Source organism: Falco biarmicus, chromosome 4, assembly GCF_023638135.1.
Source record: "Falco biarmicus isolate bFalBia1 chromosome 4, bFalBia1.pri, whole genome shotgun sequence".
NCBI classification, from domain to species: Eukaryota; Metazoa; Chordata; class Aves; order Falconiformes; family Falconidae; genus Falco; species Falco biarmicus.
The window spans coordinates 100356132-100376610 of NC_079291.1; the positions used below are offsets into that span (position 1 = coordinate 100356132).

At 41.0% G+C, this 20479-nt stretch overlaps 1 protein-coding gene across 1 annotated transcript in view; it reads left to right on the plus strand.

Annotated features, from left to right (window-relative positions):
- The window catches only part of UROC1 (urocanate hydratase 1), a 45126-nt gene that overhangs the window by 21299 nt on the left and 3348 nt on the right, over positions 1-20479 (plus strand). Inside the window, exons 9-18 of the mRNA XM_056334431.1 lie at positions 1060-1148; positions 1631-1693; positions 2405-2584; positions 4037-4134; positions 4381-4453; positions 5793-5914; positions 10266-10336; positions 11301-11399; positions 13127-13226; positions 16113-16194. Coding sequence (XP_056190406.1) covers positions 1060-1148; positions 1631-1693; positions 2405-2584; positions 4037-4134; positions 4381-4453; positions 5793-5914; positions 10266-10336; positions 11301-11399; positions 13127-13226; positions 16113-16194 — 977 coding nt within the window. The remainder of the gene's footprint in view (positions 1-1059; positions 1149-1630; positions 1694-2404; positions 2585-4036; positions 4135-4380; positions 4454-5792; positions 5915-10265; positions 10337-11300; positions 11400-13126; positions 13227-16112; positions 16195-20479) is intronic.

Here is a 20479-nt window from a genome sequence, read left to right on the forward strand (position 1 = left end):
TACATATAAATACTTTGTTAATGAGAAATTATAGAATTAAAATGACAGGGGTGGATTATAAAGAAGTAAAAATGCTTTAATGAAATACTACAAGATGCATGATGTGTTCTTATGCACACACACCACTGTGGGTGTTTAAATCCGCTACTACCACAGTAAATTGGCTTGAATTAATTTTGCCACTTGCTTTATGCCACTGATAGCTCATTATAAAAGTATTAATGATTTGCAAGTTTGTACAATGAACCATTAATATGGAACCTGTGCCAAAGTCTCCACCGTTTGTCTATACATTTATATTTTTATCCAGCTGTCTTTTATGCATATACACACTGACACACACAGAAGCTGAGCCCAGAAGAGGGTGCAGATTTGGGACTGAGCTTGTTTGGAGCTTCAAAGTTCAAACAAGAGGGAATTAAAGGCATAGTTTTGTTTTGATCCATTCCATTTTTTAGAGGCATTAGCCAGCTGGGACAAGAAAATGCTTTCCTCTTCTTTTCCATATTTGGTTGAGATTTTCAACCAGTAGTTGAAGAACAAGAGTGAGGATTTTATTCAGCAAAATGTTGCTTCATCCTGAAGGAACTTGCAGAGATGTCTGTCTCTGAGCTGATCAAAGAAAATATTTCCTTAATTAAAGAATTTTTTTTCCACAGAAAATAGCTAAATTTGAAGAATAAATTGGAAACATTTTGGCTTTTGTTTTTTTCAATATAATCATGAAAAGAAACAATAATATTTTTCTGCTAATGTTAATTATTCTTACCTCTTGTACAATTTTAATGATAATATTTGGTTTGTAAAATATTTTGAGAAGTGACGTATCAGAAAGTCTTTTTTTCCTGCTTTGAGCCTGGAGTAAAAAAGAACAAAGTGTAAAAAAATCAGAGGTGAAAAATAAGTATTTGAACAATTACTCTATGTTCTTAAGACCAAGGCAGGGCTATTCCCTTTACCTATTTGCTACTCTTTCTTGCAGGCTAATTGAAAAAACTAAAGGTAAAAGTGACTGCATAGGGGAAACAGAAGTTTTAAGATGTGTGCTATTTTTCTTAGGTTGATGAAGCAGCACTTTTGAAACGTTACAAGCAGGGATGGCTGATGGAAATCTCTAACAACCTGGACCATTGCATTGCTCGCCTTAGGTATGACTTGTAGCATTATTCAGTGAGTCTCCCTCTGCTTCCCAATCCTCACTTGACATCTTTCTGCATTGTGCCATTTTAGTGTGCATATAGAAGTGGTTGAAGGACACCTCTTCTTATGCTGAATCTGCTTTTGAATGTGAATCCATCCTTCCAAACAGCAGCAGTCATTATTAGTGACTACCAGTGCTTACTGCAAGTCACTAACAATGCTTCATATTGTTTATATATGTTAAATGTGTCTTCATTCAGTTCCATGAATATGCATAAAGCAATTACAATTAAAGTTACTCTTGAAGCATCACTCAAGCTTTCTGGAACCAGTGATTAACACTTACATGAAGGTTAAAAGATCTGTTGATGAGTGTTGGAAACCACATATAGACTTTTTTGCTGGGTTTGACTCTGTATGTGATTTGTACATTGTAAGATGGAATTACATGAGGTGCATTTTCTCAGCTAATCTTTTTAATCTGTTCTAGAGATGCAAGAAAGAATAAAATTGCCCTTAGTTTGGGTTACCATGGGAACGTGGTAGATCTATGGTAAGTAGTATATGTGGATAATGGATATACTAATGCTCTTGCTTGTTAGTCAACCTGGAACTGGCTCCTAGCCTTGGAAGAGAAAAGGCATTAAATGTAGTGCTGAGTTCATTACTCTACATGCTCATGAAAAACTGTACTGTCAAAAGAGGGGTCTTCATCCACGTGCTCCAGTTCCCAGTTTTTTCCCGTGCACCTGCTCCTTTCCTTACGGAACAATTAATTTCTCAGGGAAAGAAATCCCTAAGATTCCTCCTTGGATGAAGGAAGAATTTATCCCTTTCCTTCTAACCATATGCTAATTGGTTGGCAAGGAAATGTCTTTGACTTCAGTGAAGAATAGAAGTAGGTGCTGATTGAATAAAAATAATCAGATGATGGATAGAAATTCCTGCACTCTTGAGGCTTTATCCAATAGTAAATCTTACTGTCACCATATACAAAAGGTTGATACTGACCAGTGAGACTGGTACGTCATACTGATACCTGACTCGTCTACCACCATTCCTGCCCAGATAAATGTGAATTATAAAAGTTGCACCTACGTTGTCGTCACCGTTGTTTCCCATCTCCTGACTGCTAAAACACTTAGCCCACCAAGGGCATATCTTTATAAACAACCTCTTGGGATGGAAGAATTTCACCTGAAAGAGGAGCTAGAATGTGAAATGACAGCTTCTGTTCAAACACTCCTTTCACTGTCTTCCCCAGGGAAAGGCTAGTATATGAGTTGGACACAACAGGAGAGCTGCTAGTTGATCTGGGGTCTGACCAAACTTCGTGTCATAACCCATTCAGTGGCGGGTACTATCCAGTACAGCTTGGCTTTGAGGAAGCAAAGCAGCTTCTTTCCACAAATCCAGGGAAGTACCGGACCCTGGTACAAGAGAGGTAAATGTTTTGGTGATACATGTTTTTAACCTTTTGTTTAGTTGCTCTGCAAGTGATCGGATCTCTGTCATTCTTGCAAGAAGTTTCTGGTCTTTGATATTTCAGTAGAAATCTGGGGTAAAGCTACAGCACTAATAACTCCCAGCTTTGTACTTACACAGCTATCACTCAGAATCTGGCAGACATCACTTACCCGCCATTTTATAGTCTGTAGCATATAGGATCAGAGGTCTGAACACTAATGATTTACATCACTTCTGTAAGTTCCTACATTGTATTAGGTTTTAAAAATCTGGGACAATAAGTACAATTTCACATAGGCTACCAGTAGGTTTAGGTTCACTGAATATAGCATAAAAAGCCAGGAAGTCCATCTAACCTACCATGCTTCCAACGGTTTTTTAGAGAAGGATATGAGGAGCGGAAAATCTTCCCCAATCAATCCTCCCATCTTGCTGCAAATATAAGTTCTATCCAGCATCTGGATTTTGGGGAGCTACTCCTGATTTACAACTTTGCAAGTGAAATTGGAATTGGGCATTATAAAGGAAGCAATTTGTCACAATTTATATAGAAATAAAGAACTGTGGAACAGAACAAGCTGTACTGTTTTTCTCAGCTGGTACTTTCAAGACTTTATGGCTCCTGCTCTGGATTTGTTCACCTTGAACATTCCTGCTGGAGACATTTTTCCAGTAGAAGGTGGAATATGGGCATATAATCTATTTGACTTTGGATGAGGGACCTGTAAGGACCTTTCCAGTTTCCCAATTCTGTATCATACTACTCTTAAGACGAAGGTAACAGAAAGGTAAACTTCTGGGAGAGACTAATTTCTGACAATCTAGGTGTGAGCCCCAAAAAAATTCTGATTTAATTTGTTAGGCATTGATTTATCTCTCGAGTTCCAAGCGGTTACACCTATGCATGTACAATTCCATATGCAACTATGCATTGAGACTGGAACTAGATAATATTATGTGGAAATGGTATCACAGAAGGGTATGGTCCACTGTTGGAGGCAAAGGGAAAACTGAGCTGTTTTGGATAGGGGAGAGGCCAGGACAGTGATGTTCAGCCACTTTCTGGTTCTGTGTCCGCTCACTTTCTCTGTGAACTTCTTATACTGTTTTGCAGTTTTGTGTAGGCTGTTTCTTGTTATTACCTTCCATTCTCAGAGCTGGCTGCGTTTCTTTGCTGAAAGACATGGCTTCTCTCTGCTGACTAATGGTGTTCCCTTGATGAGTTTAAATCACTTCAAGATCTGGGGATAATAGGTACTACAGACTGAAAGCATCTCAATTGATGTTGTATGGGTTTATGTCTGGATTTCTCTGGGGTCTTTCAGATATGTCTGTCTCCCCTTACTCCCATGTCTTTAGTGAGTTCATGGTATTTTTCTTTTTGATATTTTATCAATCTCAAAAATAACTGTTTCCTTCTTTATTTCAGTCTGAGGAGACATGTGGCTGCTATTAACAAACTAGCTGATAAGGGCATGTTTTTTTGGGATTATGGCAATGCTTTTCTCTTGGAAGCTCAAAGGGCTGGTGAGTAGATTCTGGAGTTGTTAGGTGGAAACAAAGACAATCCTGCATGCATCTTCCCAGCAGTACATTTTGGTAGGATAAGGCTGGCCGCTGTGTTATGCCAACTCTTCAGCCTCTCCCTTTCTGTAAGACCCCTGATCTTCTCTGTGGCTGAGATAGAGCCTTCATGGGAACCCGGGTGCATTCTGGTTTTGCATTTTATAGTTTTTCTTCATCAAGTCACTGACTATTAAAATTCTTTCATAGGTGCTGATGTTGAGAAAAGAGGAGGCAATAAAACAGAATTTCGATATCCTTCCTATGTTCAGCACATCATGGGGTATGTTGGGGAGAGTTTGGAATAAAGCACTCAAGTGCCTTGTGACTCCGTCTTAGTGCAGATCTTGCAGTGCTCTATAAATTACAAAAAGGAGTCAACAGCAGTAGGAACATTGATCTCGCAGGTGTTATGCCAGAGTTAGTCTTATTTTTCTCCACTCTGGAGTAATGCCCAGTCTAGTTTAGGACAATGTTATTTTGGCTGTAAGTATCATGCTCATATTTTCTGTTGGCTTCCTTAGAGTTACTCCTTGCATCTTCCTGTGTGCAGAGGAAAAGAAGAGTCAGACCTGGAGAGACATATGTGATTAACATAAGTAAACTCTGACAGCAGAGGTTTTGCTAATACTTTTTTGTGAAAGGCATGGCATGTCTTGATAATTTGGTGTAAAGCTTTATCCTTTTCAGGATTAAAAGGTCTTAGGAAAGCAGATGCCAGATGTGTGAACAGTAAGCTAAAACATTGCCAAATCAAAAGTCTTCACTCCTTTACATGAATACCTGCATTTTATCTTTTGTTGCATCAGTTTTTCTTAAGCAGTTCTACTCAACAGAACAGTCAAGTCACAGCCTATAACTATATGCAACTTCACTTCTAGGTGCTAAAAAACCCAAGAGCTTGTCCCTTGAGCAGTAGAGCTCAATTCCAAATCATAAAAACTTATGCCTACAGTGAAGTTAAAACCACATCTGAAATAGGACTGTACCTCCTACCCAGCCTGTGCGTACTGCTTGTAGGGAAAGCAGAGCTGAGGAGATCTCTTCAGATTTACACTGGGTTTGTAACACGTTTTGCCTCTGACTCACGCTTAACTTGCCTATACCATGTGAACAGGGGCTTGAACATAGAGTAAGGCACCCAGCAGATGAGATCTCTTCTTCTGGTACTCAACTGAAGTGTGTCTTACTATTATGTGTAAATAATGTGGACAGCAAATGAGTCTGGACTCAGGCACTTGTTCAAAATCTACACTTGTCTGATAGTGTAGATGCACTCAGCCTTGGTTAAGGATGAAAGACCAGGCAGCAGGGAGAGTATATCTGATGAAACAAAAGAAAAATTGCAATTCATCTGATGATGCACTTGTTTGACTGAACTCCCTGACATTCCTATCAGAATTCTGGCCTGACTGTATTTTTTTACACCAGTCAATGGCTGTGTGAAACAGCACTGTTAAATTTCTCAATTAATGGTCCTTGATGTTTCTGTTTAGATTAGTTCATTGAAAATGTTTCAAATTCTTCCGTCTCCAGCTAATGAAAGAAAAGCACTGCTAGCAGCCAGGATAAATAAGGAAAGAATTTCAACTATCTCTTAATGAAACATGTTCTCTTCCCAGGGACATTTTTTCCCTGGGATTTGGGCCATTCCGCTGGGTTTGTACCTCAGGTGACCCACAGGATCTTGCTACCACCGACTCAATTGCCATGTCTGTGCTGGAAGACTTTATACGTCAGGGAGGTAAGGCACCATCCCGTGCCCCCATCACTGGGGGTGCTTTTGGGAAGAAAAGGAGTCTGAGAGTTGTGAAATGTGTGTTAACTTTTGGCTGAAAACACAGAAAGCAGTCTCTTGCCTGTTCCCTGTGGGCAGGAAACCTTGCTGTTCTCAAACCCCTGTAAGGAGTGTAACCAGTAGGTAAAAAGTAAAAACACCATGCAGAGAGGTTATTGATCCCAAAGCCATTGTTGCAATTTTGGCTGAGCACGCTTCTTTTAATTTGCCACAGATTTTTCCTGCACTTCGTCACCTTGAAACTCTAAGGCAAACAGTATCTTTCAACAGGCCTCCAAGAGTTTTTTAAAGGAGTCAAATTGCTTTGCCCCGGTCTCACAGGTGAATGAGGCATGGCAACCTAAGGAGGATTTTAAGAGCCTAGCAAGCAGATCGGTGGCAGGAAACCTGGGGTTCACGGCTGTGGTGCTCCATCCAGCATCATCCATTTGTGATTACAATGTGGAGGCCTTTCTTCTTTGATATTTGTTAATAAATTGACAGCTGCTTCTACTCACTGGTGGAACCAGTCTGGAATACTACTGGTATGCTACTCTAGTATCTGGGGATTACCCTGTCTTTCCGTATCCCTGAAAGTGGGCTGCTACTGTTATCCCCTGCTTGTGAACGGGAACTGAGGCAAAGCTAATTTTGTGTCAGCAGACATGAATCCAAATCTCCCAGGCTGCAGAGGAAGACCCTACTCCTTTCTCTTTTTGTCTACTTTTACAAGTAACTGGACAGCAGACTCAAAGACTCAAGTGACATTGTCCCCTATGACTGAAGTCCTCAGCTCTTCTCTTTCCAGAGCTTGGAGCTTTGTGCTTCTCAGAATCAAGGAGGGGATCAGAAGGAAATGGATCAGAAATTTAAAGCACATTTTATGGGGAGGAGAGCATATGAAATATTTATTGCTTCTTTCATGAAAGACATCATTGAAATATGAATCAAAGTGTGAAAAAATGGAATGCTGTCCTATTTGTTCTGGAACAGTTAGCATTGCAAGGATCTAGGGTGGTATTTCTGAAAAGGATATACCACATTCAGATATGCCTCATTTGAAACAAAACTACTGTTGCCTCCCTATAATGTAAGGCTGGTGTTCAGCCTCCTCTTCCTCCCAAGAGGTGAATTATTGATAGAGTGGATCTGACCCTGCAAGGTCCCGTCTATTCTCCTAAACTTTCCTTAGGAGTCATTTTCAAGAAATAGCAGCGGAGCATGATGTGTTTTTAATGCAATGACCCAGAAGTGCCTACCCTGTTCTATGGATATTGAAACTTCCATGTTTTTAAACCTGGTCCCTTGGCTTAATTGAAGGGAGGGTGAAATTTTGGATGGTTTGCATTGCAAGACTAGGAAATGAATTAGTTACTGTGTACACAACAGTATGTGGCTGTTTAAATAGATGGTAATGTAAAGCTGCGGAGAGAAGTGTCTTCCACAGACAAAAAGCATTGAACTTTCACATGTATCTTCTTAATTTAAATGAAAAATTACGTTTAAAAATCCCAACAAGTGAAAGCAGGCTAAAGGGCAAGGCTATTACTGGATTTTCTGAATTTGGCAGGACAACACGAATAGGATTTCAAAGAGAAATAAAAGCAGAATTTGGCCAGAAAATAAAGAGCCATTTGTGGATTCATATTCTTGAGTATTCCACTCACTGTCTGCTTCCTATGGGACCTGGGCTTGGACCAGATTCCAGGGTCTGGATATCCTCACACACATAGACATCTAAAATCTGAAACTACCTTTGAATTTCGTAAAAGAATCTGTTACAAAGACTGAGAGAAAACTCTGAAGTCTGTTGCATTCTGCATCTAAACTTTTGACTTGGCCTTGAGTCCAATGTTAACCATTCTTCTCCTTTCGTGGAGAAGAACTTTTGTGCTTAAACCTTACAAACTGTGAAAAAGTCCTATGTAGTTTTTAGTTTTATTATCTGCTTCCACTCCTAAGGTACCTGAGCTTTTAAGTTAGCCTTTGCACAAGAGATGCCTTTGCACGAATCTCCCAAGAGCAAAGACAGCCAATCTCTGTGTTGATGAGGACTGTTTCTCTGAGTACACAATGCTTTCTAGTATCTTTCAAACGCTAAACAAGTACAAAGGCCCATGAAACACCAGAAGCATGCCTGACTCCACAACATATTCCAGTTGGTTTGGGGAGGTGGAGGCAGCAGTTTAGCAAATGAGACACATGGAACTACTCTAAAGTTAAGGTCTTTCTAGAAGGAGGTGTAAGATTTTTTTCGATTGCAGGAAGTAAGACTAAATAAAAGGGAGGATTCCCAGGGGTAGCTGGTGAAATCTGACTTTGGATGCGCCACAGTTTAGGATAGAGAATATGACTGTTTATTGGTGACTGGGAGGGACAAACGTGCTGTGTTGAGATATGTCCTTGTAGCCAGTGTTCTCATCTGGCTTCTCTTCTGGATATGTTCTATAGAATTAACAGACAGTAAGATCTTTTCTATAAGTCTGTGCACTGTGAAGTATAAAATATGGGAAGTACTCTCTGATATAGCTTATAGAAGTGATAGAAAGGCACTCATTCTCTATTTGCTTTTCTAAAGGTAACTCTTGCAAACTCTATTTAAACATCTATAATAACCCACGTGAATACTACACGTTACCTTCTAGAAGATGCTTCCTTAAAGCTTGTGAATGGCAGCACAATCCTACTAGGACTAGCAAGTGTTTAATCTTTCACTCCCTGCAAAGCTGAGAGCTGACATGTTAATCCTTATTGCAGAGTTTAGAAGCTATCACTTGGAGCCAGCCCCCAAAAAGACCTGTCAGTGCTTTAGGATCATTAAAGCTTTCTGTACGGAAGGTCTGCCTCTGCAGGAATAAGCATATTTTACATTTCCCTTTAACAATGTGTTTAACTCAGATTAAATATAATATCTTGCCTTTTCCTCTTCCCTTTTTTTAGTTTTACTATGCATGTCTGCTGACATTGCCTAGTGGAAAGAAAGACAGTAGTCTAAACACTTTTCTTAGTTATCAGGGACAATTTCAAGTTAGCAGAGTGCCGTTTCTCCAGTTTGGCTGACTTTCAAACATAAATTATATGTACATTATGGTTTGACTTGAAAATGGGTGAGCGCTGGAAAGTGCTGGGGAACATGCTATCTTGGCATCTACAGAACTGCTTATAACTTGAAGCTCCGATGCATGAGCAGGTCAGTCACTGTGGCGTAGCATGTTGCCGCATGCCAGCTGAGGCTGAGCCCTGGCAGCTGACCATGGCGCTCAGGACAAGGTAACGTGACATAGCTTACCCCATCCAGAAAGAGCCTACAGGCAGTAACTTCTTCAGCCACTGTAACCTCTTTGAGCTCACACTCAGCCTGCATGGAAAGGCGTAACTGTAAAAGCCCCCAAAATTAAGACAGTAAGATGATGTTTCTGTCCTGTTCCATACCCCCTCTCCCTTTCGTTGCTCATTTGCTACAGATGGTGCTGTGCCTTTGGAGAGAGCTGATTGTACTGAGGTCAATATTTAGCTGACTGATATATGCTGCATTTCACTGTCTGTCACTTCAAGTATCTTTATTCTTACTCCTCTTTGGTTTGGCTGATTGAGATGGAACGGCACAGATATAAATGAGAGGAGAAGCTGGAGAGTATAAAACCATTATGTATAATTCTCTTCTTAGCTAACAATATATATATCTAAGCAAGGTGTAGGGTGGATTTACACCTAAACTAGCTACTCCATGTTAAGTTTTTCTGTGCAGTTTGTGCTTAGTAATGCAAGGCAACGTACCTCAGTTTTATCTTGGGATAAACACATTCACGTGGGCCATTTAGTACAGAGCAACTGCTGTGCTATAAATTTATATCCCAGCGTTGGTGTAACTTTATCCTCAAGTATGTATTGCCAGCTGTTTCTGAGAATTTCTACTGGCTGGCTCAAAGGAGTTACTACCTGGTGCAAGGCTGGACTTTAGTACCCAATGTCAGGGAGTTTGCTAAAGCTACTAACTCAGCAAAGCCTCAGAAAAGGAGTAGACAGCAAGCCAGGTGACCAGAAATTAACAGTACGTGTAAACTACACTGCAAGGTTTAATTTAGTTTGCTGAAGATTGGGCAGTTCCAGCTGTCTCCTGGGTGACAACTTGTACCTCTAAATATATGGTGCCATATTACTGCATCACCTGCACAGAGGATTCTATATAGCATTTCCTATATGCATGCTTGTATCCAAGAGTAGAATTTGACTTCCTAGTGCTGTCAGATGAAATAAATTCAGTTTAAAGCATATTGCATTCATTTTCAAAACCTCTTTTCTTGCTTTCTCTTGGGAGTGAGCACATCTGTGAAGCAGCAGTACCATGATAACATCCGCTGGATTCGGGAAGCTGGCAGGCACAGCTTGGTAAGTGCACAACCTCCTTCACCACGTGCAACTGCTCCTGGTCCAGAGTGCGGTTGTTGATTGCTGGAGTGAAAAGCAGGAGTGGGCATGAATGAAAACACTGGCTGTAACTCCCAGGGCTGATAACTTAAACTTCTCTACACAGAAGGGTTTCAGGGTGAGCTGAAGCATTTTTTCCTTTCACTTGCTCATCTGGAAATGTTCAAACAATCCATCAATATCTACTTTTGTTGTATCTGGAGTGAAACACACTAATGATTCACCCTCTACCTCATTTGTAACTACCTTTCTTTCAGAATGCTATTCAAATTGTCTCTCTTGGCATTGCTTTGGCCCAGCCTCTTCACACCTGCCGTTCCCAGTACCCTTTTCAAAACAGGTGATGAGGCCAAAGAACTGCCATCCTTTTGCACTGCAGGAAGTGGGATGCCAGTGAAGCATCCTTTGTTTTTCTTTTAGGGCAGGCTCTCAGTGTGCAGCTAAACGGTAACACTGTAGGGCTCACACATACTCTCCTTATCTGGGAGCCAGATTGATCTGTGGGGTTAAAGTTGGAGAGGAGCATAGCTGTGCAGGACAGATGTTCCTTGCCATTCTTTGTCTCCGTATTTCTCTTCCTTTCCAGCCCACCATTGCCAGTTTCCAAACCTCTGCTTCTCAGCTGTTGATAAGGGATTTGTTGATAGGGGGATTACAGCCTAGTAATCAGGTTGATTTAAAAAGTGGGATTTATTGGACAGTAACAGCTGAATACAGAAATACATCTCACTGATTGTGTGAGTGTAGATAAAACTCAGTTCAGAGAGGGATTTTCATTTCTTTTTCTCTGGATGCTGATGAAGAAATAATCTGTGCTTTCTCCTACAGAAGGGAAGGGGTCACTCCTGTGACTCCATTTATCTGGGGCCTAAAGATAAGCAAGTTGCACAGTGAACCTTATCACTCTAGCATTTTTGTTTTCCAGGTTGTTGGGTCTCAAGCTAGAATCTTATATTCTGATCAGAGGGGTCGTGTGTCTATAGCTGTGGCTATTAATCGAGCAATCTCCGAAGGAAGGATTAAGGTTTGCCTTTTTTTGTCTTGATATGGTCCAGTAATTGTGTTTAATATCTGAGACTGGGGTGGCAGATGGGGAAGAACAAAGCTTCAACCAGTGAGAGCAGAAGTGCCTGCCATTTACATGGGACCAATATTCTGTTAGCATGTATTAGAGCTCAGTCCTCCTCTCTGCCTGTCACCAGTATTGCGCTATGTAATAGGAGAGGCAGGTTTAGAAACTCTCTGAAATATGCCATGCTTTGCTTTTTGTTGGGAATCTTTTTTTTTTTTTTTTTTTTTTCTTTTTGGGCATCTACAAGCACAACATTCCATGCTGTGATTTGCTGAAAACTCAAGGCAGGGACTGTAACTTCTTAGCAGTGCCCCAGACATTAAAAGTGACAAGGGACTGTGCCACTCTCCAGTGCTTCTTACCCTCTATCCTCACTTTCAGCCATATTATAGCTACAGTCAGCTCTGCAGTCAATTTTCATTTGCATTGCATATGTGAATGAAGAAAACTGTTAGCCTTGACGCTGCCACTCTAGTGCATAAGTAATCTCTCACTCATCTGGGTAAAATCCCACTGACCATATGTGCTGGTAAAAATACATGCTATGGGCAAGATTGCATAGGGATTTTCAAAGTTCCTTGTGAGTATTGTAGGTAGAGGTACAATGTGACATCCTGGAGGGAGCCAAAATCCTGAAGGCACCACTCTGTAATTACACCCATTACTTGCTGTGTGTACAGCAGCATCAGATCAAGGCATTGTCACTCATTCATCTCCATCTTTTTTTATAGCTGAATTACAATTACCCTTTTTGAAGGGGCAAACTCAAGTAAAACTTAGAATAGATCCCAGCTAGGAAAGGTCTGGGATTTTTTTACACAGAAAATGTTTGTTAGAATACTTAAAATGCTGTTGACCTTCTCAGGATTCAAAATGAACGTCACAGCAAGCTACTCTCAAAAAATAAACCTGACCAGACAGAGCACTCCCTTGGAGCTATGACTGACAAGGTCACACTCCCAGGCCCTTCGGATTTTGTTCTGTCCTTTTTTTGTTTCTGCATATCTCCATTCCTCCTCTTGCAAGCTGGGTGCTCATGTGTATTTTCAATGGTTTTCTAATTCATTGACAGCATAAATCAGAGCCAGCTAATTCCAGACCACACTGTGCCAAGAGCAAATTATTCTTATGTAAACCCTGTGCATGGCATATGATCATGAAGACCTGCAAGCTGATCTAGATTCGTACTGTCAGTTAAATTCCAGATCAAGAATTGGCTTGTTTGACCTATATGAAATCACTGATTTTCATTGCTAACTTATTTTAGTCTTGAAGTCTACCAAAAGAATGAAAAATGTAAAACTTCTTACTGTTAGTTTTCATTTTCAACAGCAAACAAGAACTATTTCTAATGAAGATTTTTGTATACTTTGAAATTTCAGCAAAAAGTGGTCAGATGAAATAACCTTACTGCTTCCCCTCTTCTCCCTGCCCTCCTTCGAGGATGCCATCTGCATAAAAACAAGCTCTTATTCTTAGTTATGAAAAGATGGTGACTTTCATGAACAGTATGTGAACAACCATTTTATAACAAATAATGGGCAGAGAAGGTGTTTCAGGGGGTTTAGGAGAAGGGGGTAAAGCTGACGTAAGACAGAGCTGAATTCGCCAGATGATGGTCCTTGGTAGCATTGAGAGTCTGTGAAGGATTCCGTGTTCTTGTCCTTGGCTTTTTGCAGGCTCCAGTAGTCCTCAGCCGAGATCACCATGATGTGAGCGGGACCGACAGTCCTTACAGAGAAACGTCAAACATTTATGATGGATCAGCCTTTTGCGCAGGTCAGCAGAGCAGCTGAGGCCTGTCTGTCCAGGCAAACAAGGAAATTGCTTTAAAAGAGAAATTGCTCTTTATGCAACATTTAAAAATATTTTTGTTTAACCCTTTAATCCCAATTAATCAGATTTCCTGAGAAACTTCGTGGGACTTTACAGTGATACACACATGAACATAGAGCTAGTTCCATAGGAGAAGTCCAGAGCAATGCTGAAAATTCAGTGAAGGTGCGCCAGATTCAGGGAGAGCAGTCTGTCTCAGAGGGGTGTATCTTCGGTTTCATTTTAATTTGCACCTCGCTGTTTCAAAGAGATGATCAGAGCAGTATTACAGCTGTATTTCCTTGGGATCCACAAGATCAAAATCGGGTCTATAATAGTATTTTGCTTAAAGGAAAAAGATTCACAGCTGCATTCACTTCATTGCCTGAGGGCTGAAGAAAACAATCTGGAGTTTCTGAAAGGAACTTTTCTGGTCATAAGGTAATATACTTCAATAGTAAAAGTGTAAGAATGGAAGTCAGGCATTCTGGATTAGACTCTAAGCCCTGTTGCTTGCTCACACAATGTGATTGTGGGCAGATCATGTAGGTTTGTTGTACAAATGGAGCTTTTATTTCCGCACACCTGACCTGAGCTAACCAGACTCTCCTTTTAAGTTTGTGAAAGGATGCTTTTGAGAAAGAAACCCAAGAAATATCCGACTGGAGACCTGAAAAAAAAAATATTAGTGAAGCACTAAGCAATTTTTAACCTAAATCTTCCTCAATTTTCCATCCATAAAGTGGAAATTATGATGATAGCTTTAGGCCAGTAGTCTTTCCACATGTCATGAACTGACAGTCACAAAGTGGTATGAGATTAGAGGATACAAGCTGCTGCAGAAGGAGAAATTATGACAGAGGTAGCTGAGCATATTGAATTACTTCCATTATGGGAATTCATAATAGAACCAAATTATAGCTTGATTTTAAGGAGGAAAGTTCCCTGCTATCTTAACGGGATTTCCTGATGAAATGAGGCTTTTAGCTGTGTCTATCAGTCTCACTTCAACACTTTTTGAATATGTTGGCTAGTTCTAATAGGCCAGATGGATAGATGCCTCAAATAGTGTTTGGTTCTGACAAGCTGTGAGAAAACGGCGCAGCTGCAGCGAGAACAGCAATCCAAGGTGATGTCTCCACCAAAGGTCTTAGCAACAGAAGTAAATATCAGGCGATGCCCGCAAAAGAGGGCCATAAAAACAAGTCTTGCTAAACACTATTGCTCATCATGCTGTGAGGTTTTCTCTGCATTTTGTGATTTACATGAACCATTTGCCTTCTCCAAGGGCTTATCTAAAGCCTGTTGGCCACCGATTTCAGCGTCAGGTCTTTGAAACCAGACCTAACTGTTTTACCAGATGAGCCTTGAGAGGTAAGAACGAATACCTTAGGTCTTCCTCTGTCCCTTCTTCCCTGTTGTTTTGACTCCACATTTGAGCTGGTTCATGTGAAATTGGCTCCTCTGTAGCACACAGGATTTTTGCAGAGTCTTTCCATGTCTCGTTTTGTTTTACAGTAAGTACCTCAGCCTGATCCTTGGCGAACATAGGTCATCATTGCTCTGCAAAGTGTATTTCAGCGCAGACATTTGCACAGTTCCTGACCTTTATTAAAGCCAAGGAGCAGCATGTTATTACTTTTTAGTCCACTTGCTGTGCTCCTTGTGCAGTCTTCACTCTTATCACGCTGGTGGCTGAGGAAGAAATCTGTACATTTTAGAATATGGGGATTTTGATCTCTCCCATTCCCTCTTGACAGCACTGTAATTATGGTAATTGGGTTATTAAAGTGACATAATGCCAGATAAAAGATGCCATAATGGGGCTTTTGACAGGGTTTAACATAGGTTAGTGCTCAAGTAAACTCTTTTTTTCCATCAGGCACATAACTACGGGTCTGCAAATGTGGCTGGTGGGGATATTACGGTTTGTCTCTTATTTTTGCTGTTAAAAGGACAGCAAATGGTATATTAAATCTGTCCTGAATTACATCTGGACAAATATTTTCAGTACATTTTACCTTTAAATTTAAAAATTTACATTTAAAACTTTAAATTTTTGTCCTCTCTGTGTACCTTTTTCCACCTCTCTGAGTATATGGTTTAGCACAAATTGTAGTGAATATACAAAATTCTAGTCAAAATTTAAGTGGAAATCATGCATTTGACATTAGTCAAACTACATTTGCCTGCTAATTATTTTTCCTCTTTTTTAAAAAACTAAAGAAACCTCCTGTGTGATTTCAGCAGTTTGTGTTCAGGGTAAAATTCCCCCATGTCCAGAGAATCGGGGCCTGTATCACCTTCCTCCCAAATCTGTTTCCAAAATGCAAGTCCTTGGCTTTAGGCTGGCTTTCTGCCCAGGGCTGAATGAACTCTGCAGTCTGACCTGAAAACACTTCAGGCTTCTAGAGCCACAAGGTGTGTAGTTTTCCAGGTGTGTGTGTCCCCGTTTTGAAACCCTCCACATGGATGCGTCTAGCCTGTTGTTCCATGGCTGAGGCATCCCAAAGGAGAGGAGACTATTCCTCTCCACCCTGAGGAGGTCTCTCCCAGCTGAGGAGCGGTAGGTTCTTCAGCTGCCTGAAATGGGTGACAAATGCAGAAAGCGCCAGAGTCCTCACAAACCACAGTGTGAAACCAGCATTTGCTTCCTCCAGTGTAGGGGCAAAGAGCGGGAGGGAAATCTCTTGCCTGTTCCTCTCAGGAATGAGATGTTCAGTGTGTATCTGTGAGAGAAGCTGTGAGTTAACCCTGCCTTCACACAGCCGGAATCAAGATGTCCTGGGCAGCACAACAAAAAAATGACTGCAGCGTGTCAGACCCGTAACATCTTTCCTCTCCTCCTAGACATGGCGGTACAAAACTTTGTAGGAGATGCTTTCAGAGGAGCGACCTGGGTCGCGTTGCACAACGGTGGTGGAGTTGGCTGGTAAGAATTTATTTATGTTTCTAAAGCTGGACTTTGAATCCCATTACCACTGCTGTGTATGCGTGTGGGGAGAACTGCAGAAAAGATATGTCTATTACTGGAATAGTACAATGATCATGGGAAGGATGGGATTTGGAAACAAGGGCTGAAAGGATGTTTTATAAGTATGGTAAAGGTTTTATAAGGTAAAGTCTTTTCTAATTAATGCCCATATGTCTAGAAAAAGTGTTTTGGACATTGCCCACAGCACAGTCTGAAGAACTTAATTTGCCAAACAAGGACAGTCTGCTGTGGTCTTTTTGAACAGATCCTGCTTCCAAAGTTGTCTTCACACATGCACAGCCAGAGTGTTAGTGGATGGATTATGTTTAGGTCTCCCCTTAAGCTGTATTTAAATCTGTGACCTTAGGACCCCAATATAAATGCTTATGTGCTAAAGTGCAATGAGGGGTTATTGATACAAAGCAGCTCGGGTGCCAGCAAACCTCCCGGTCTTTCTCCCCTTGCTTGTGCCTGGTAGGATAAAAGACCACAGCCAAGTAAGGACTGGATTAAACACCTCCTTCACATATGGTGAAGAACCAAGAGAAATGCCTAAACTGAGAAGCAGAATGGAAAAAAATATTATATATGGAGAGGGAAATAGGTCTCCTTCATGTGCCACTAAAAGGTTACTCTGGATTGGCAGAGGTGTAGGGAAAAGAAGAGGCTGGCTACACTGTACAGTCTTTAGTTCTGGTTTGTTCTTTCCAGCATAGCCCAGCAAAGCCTCTCCATTTACAGTCATGTCTTCATTGGGTGGTGTCGCCAGTCAAAAGGGGCACCAGGCAAAAAACCCTCTACCGAATGCTGTAGTGAACCTGCCACTTCCCTGTTCCATCCAGCTCTGGAATATGCCAACAGCAAGCCAAAGATTTTGTAGCAGATGTTATCCTCAGAAGCGTGATACCGAATTGTTACTTGTCCGGATGAGCTGAATCTAGAAAACACCCCTACAAGTCAGGTGGAGAATTCCCTCTTCTGCACTCTAATCCCTTTGATTTCAGTGAAGTAACTGTTAAATAGCAGGTACATGGGAGCAACATTGGAAAATGGGATAAGAAAGCTTTCTGAAGGCTTACACACATGGAATGAAAACTTGCCTTTCCTGATTCAGTGATAATAACCACCATGACCAGAATTTTATTCACAGCTTCCATAACTCTGAATGGAAAATACCAGAATATGTTCTTACACTGGTCATCTCCATCTCTGACTCCGGAGGTAGCAGATTGGTTCTGTCTGAATTGCCTTAAGCTGAGTTTAAACTTTTAAAATACCTGCTTATGAAATACAAGCAAAGAAAACCACTTTCCACTACCTGTTGTGCAAAATATTTGGAATATTTTAATGATAGTTATTAGGATTGCTAAAACAATTGCTTATGCCACGAATGTTCTGTGCGTCAATGGTGCTTAATTCAAAGGATACAAACGGTCATGTTCCCAATCTCTCTGGCCCCTGTAAGGCAGCAAATCCCTCCTGCATGTTTCTAGCCCTCAGAGCAATTCAAAGAGAGATTGGCTGAATGGTGAGGCTGCCCTTCTGGAAAACAGGCACTGACCACACCGCAATTGCAGTTATGTTGTTTTAGTTGTTTCTTAAATGGAGTTACATCATCAGAGAGAAGCTCTTCCCCAAGGCAGAGCAGAGGTGCTGCCATTTATGTAATGCATCAGAACGTTAGCATGTGGCTACTCACTGAAACCAAAGTATCAACGGGAAAACAGGGTTTGGTTATCCATTGTGACATTTCCTATGGCTGCTTAGTGGCTTGTCACTGTGGAGCTCAGCTTGTTCTCGGGAGCAGGCATAGCCCTCGGTGACTAAATTACTGTGCTTCAGCGAAGAATGCGGAGCCTGAAAATTAGGCCTGTCTCTGCATGAGCCTTAATAAGCCACCATGCTGAGACTCAGATGTGGTAACAATGTTGTGTCCTTAGATGCTGTGGTCTGGGTTGCCCCTGAAAGCCACGGCACGACAGGTGGCTCTGTTTGCCTTAACTAATGGTGGCACCGCCCTGGCTAGTTAAAGCTCTGGCACCCCTTTGCCTTCTAAGGAGAAAAAGAGGAATAGTTTAAAGGTAGTAAAAGAAGTAAAACAAACCCCCAGCCCTAACAAATTACTTTCTTTGCCTGGAAGAGATAGATGCCTTTAGGTTTTAGGACCCTGTTTTTGGTTTCCTGTGGAGAGCTACAAATTCAACTGACTTTGCCACAAAGAAATCTCCATGTGCCTGATAAAATTTTCTCGTCATCAGCTGACTTGGAAATGTGAAAGTGCATGTGGAGGCTTATATATATTTATAAATAAATATGCACGTGATTGGAGAAAAATCAAGTTGTTGCTGGCAAGTTTCGGTTCAGGGAGTTGAGAAACGGCCATTGCACGGCGTTCAGCTGCTGGTGCTCCCTGCAGAGGCTGGGCTGGGGCTGGCCTGGAGCTGCTGACACATCTGCCATGGTCTTCCCTACAAGACTAGGGAAGTGCCTTTTACCTGCTTTGATTTTTCTGTGCTACAGCCTTGTGGGACAAACAGAAAAAGCAGGATTTATTTAGCTGGAATCTGCATCACATGTGCTGTTTGAGAGACTTAAGATTAACATAGTCTTGACTATAATTACAGCAAATGAATGTTATTAATTTCTTGCTGCCTGTTTATTTGCAGGAGAATGTGTATTAGCGTGGAGCCTGAGTAACCTGTAGTAACAAAAAGGCAGAAGCAATTTAAGAATTGAACTGCACTGCTGACAGTGTGACATCTCGCTTGTGAGAGAGGCCTTGTTTTCTTTGATCACCTTAGAAAAAGACATCTGGAAATTATAGGAGGTAGCTTAGGTCAAAATGCCACATGTTTCTTTAATTACCTGAAAATGTGACCCAATGCTAATGAAGGTAGAGAGCTCCCCTTTAAAAGTGAGAGGTTTTGCTGGACAATCTATCCTAACAAACACTGGCATTTAATTTATGAGTGATTTTTAGACAGTAGGACAGATTCTGATTTACCCTGGAGTAACTTCATGGAAATCAGTGGAGAGGCTCTAAATTTATGGAGTGCAAATGAGATCAGACGCTCACTGTTCATGGCTAAGCTTCAAAGGATGCTCTTTGGGATGCTGTGCAAATACAGGATCGTTGCCACTGAAAGAACATCATCTTCCCATACAGAGTACCTTTATGAAGCACTGGTCTAGAGGTCTGATTTTCTTATTGTCTGATAACTGCAATAGCCTGTCTCGAGGTGTGCTCGTGCTGTGATCCCAATTACATTGCAATGGCATCACTGAGGTTCATAAGTGTACTCTAGCTTACTACTTTGATGGTAGAGAACAGTGCTAATTTGGTCTCTATACACAGAAGCAGCCGAGTATGGTGAAGTAACTGGCCCTGGTCTAGATATAATTACTTTTGTAATGTTGTCATCCCGTCTCGTCCCCTCTTCTGGAGAAGACAGTAACAACATGAACTATTAAAAAAGTAGAATTTGTAAGAAATGCAGATATTTGGATGTTTGTTTTCATCCCAAAATGAGACTAAGAGCAGACCTAATAAAACATTTCACACAGTAAAAAGATCCTGGGAATCAAATTCAAAGCTGAAAAGTGTTGACAGTGTCAATCAAAAAGAAATATTTTATTTTGAAGAGTCAGGGCTTACAATATCCAAACATCTCAATTGAAAACATGACTTTGTTTCAAATTTCCCTGTTAAGGGTAAGAAACAGATCCATTCAGATCCATTCACTGACATTCTGCTGTGAGACCTGTCAGTTTCAAGAAGACTGTGCATTTTCAACAGAAGATGCATTTATAATAATAATAATAATAAAAAAACATCTAATAATGGTAAAGTGAAGGGAATTCAGAGTGGTACCATGACCTGGAGCTCTAAGTTCCTTGCTCAGTTATGTGATAGGGTCCTACTTCACAGATGGGTAGCATATATAACTAGTGAAAGGGAATTAACGTTATGTAAGTAACACCATTATCTTGAAAATGAGAAAATATGAGCTCTAGTTTCAGGAAGTAGATCTCAGGTCCGTGAGGCTCCAATGTAGCCTCATTTCCTCAGGCGCTTGAGTTACCGCTGGAAAATATACAGTAAGAAATGATTGCTTCCTAGACTGGAAAACACCTAACTCCTGTTTCATGGATATGTCTGATGTTACTCTATCTAAATTTTGTAGACTTATTAACTATAACAGCCTGCCTCCAGGGACCTCCATCAGTAGTCTCTCACGCCACG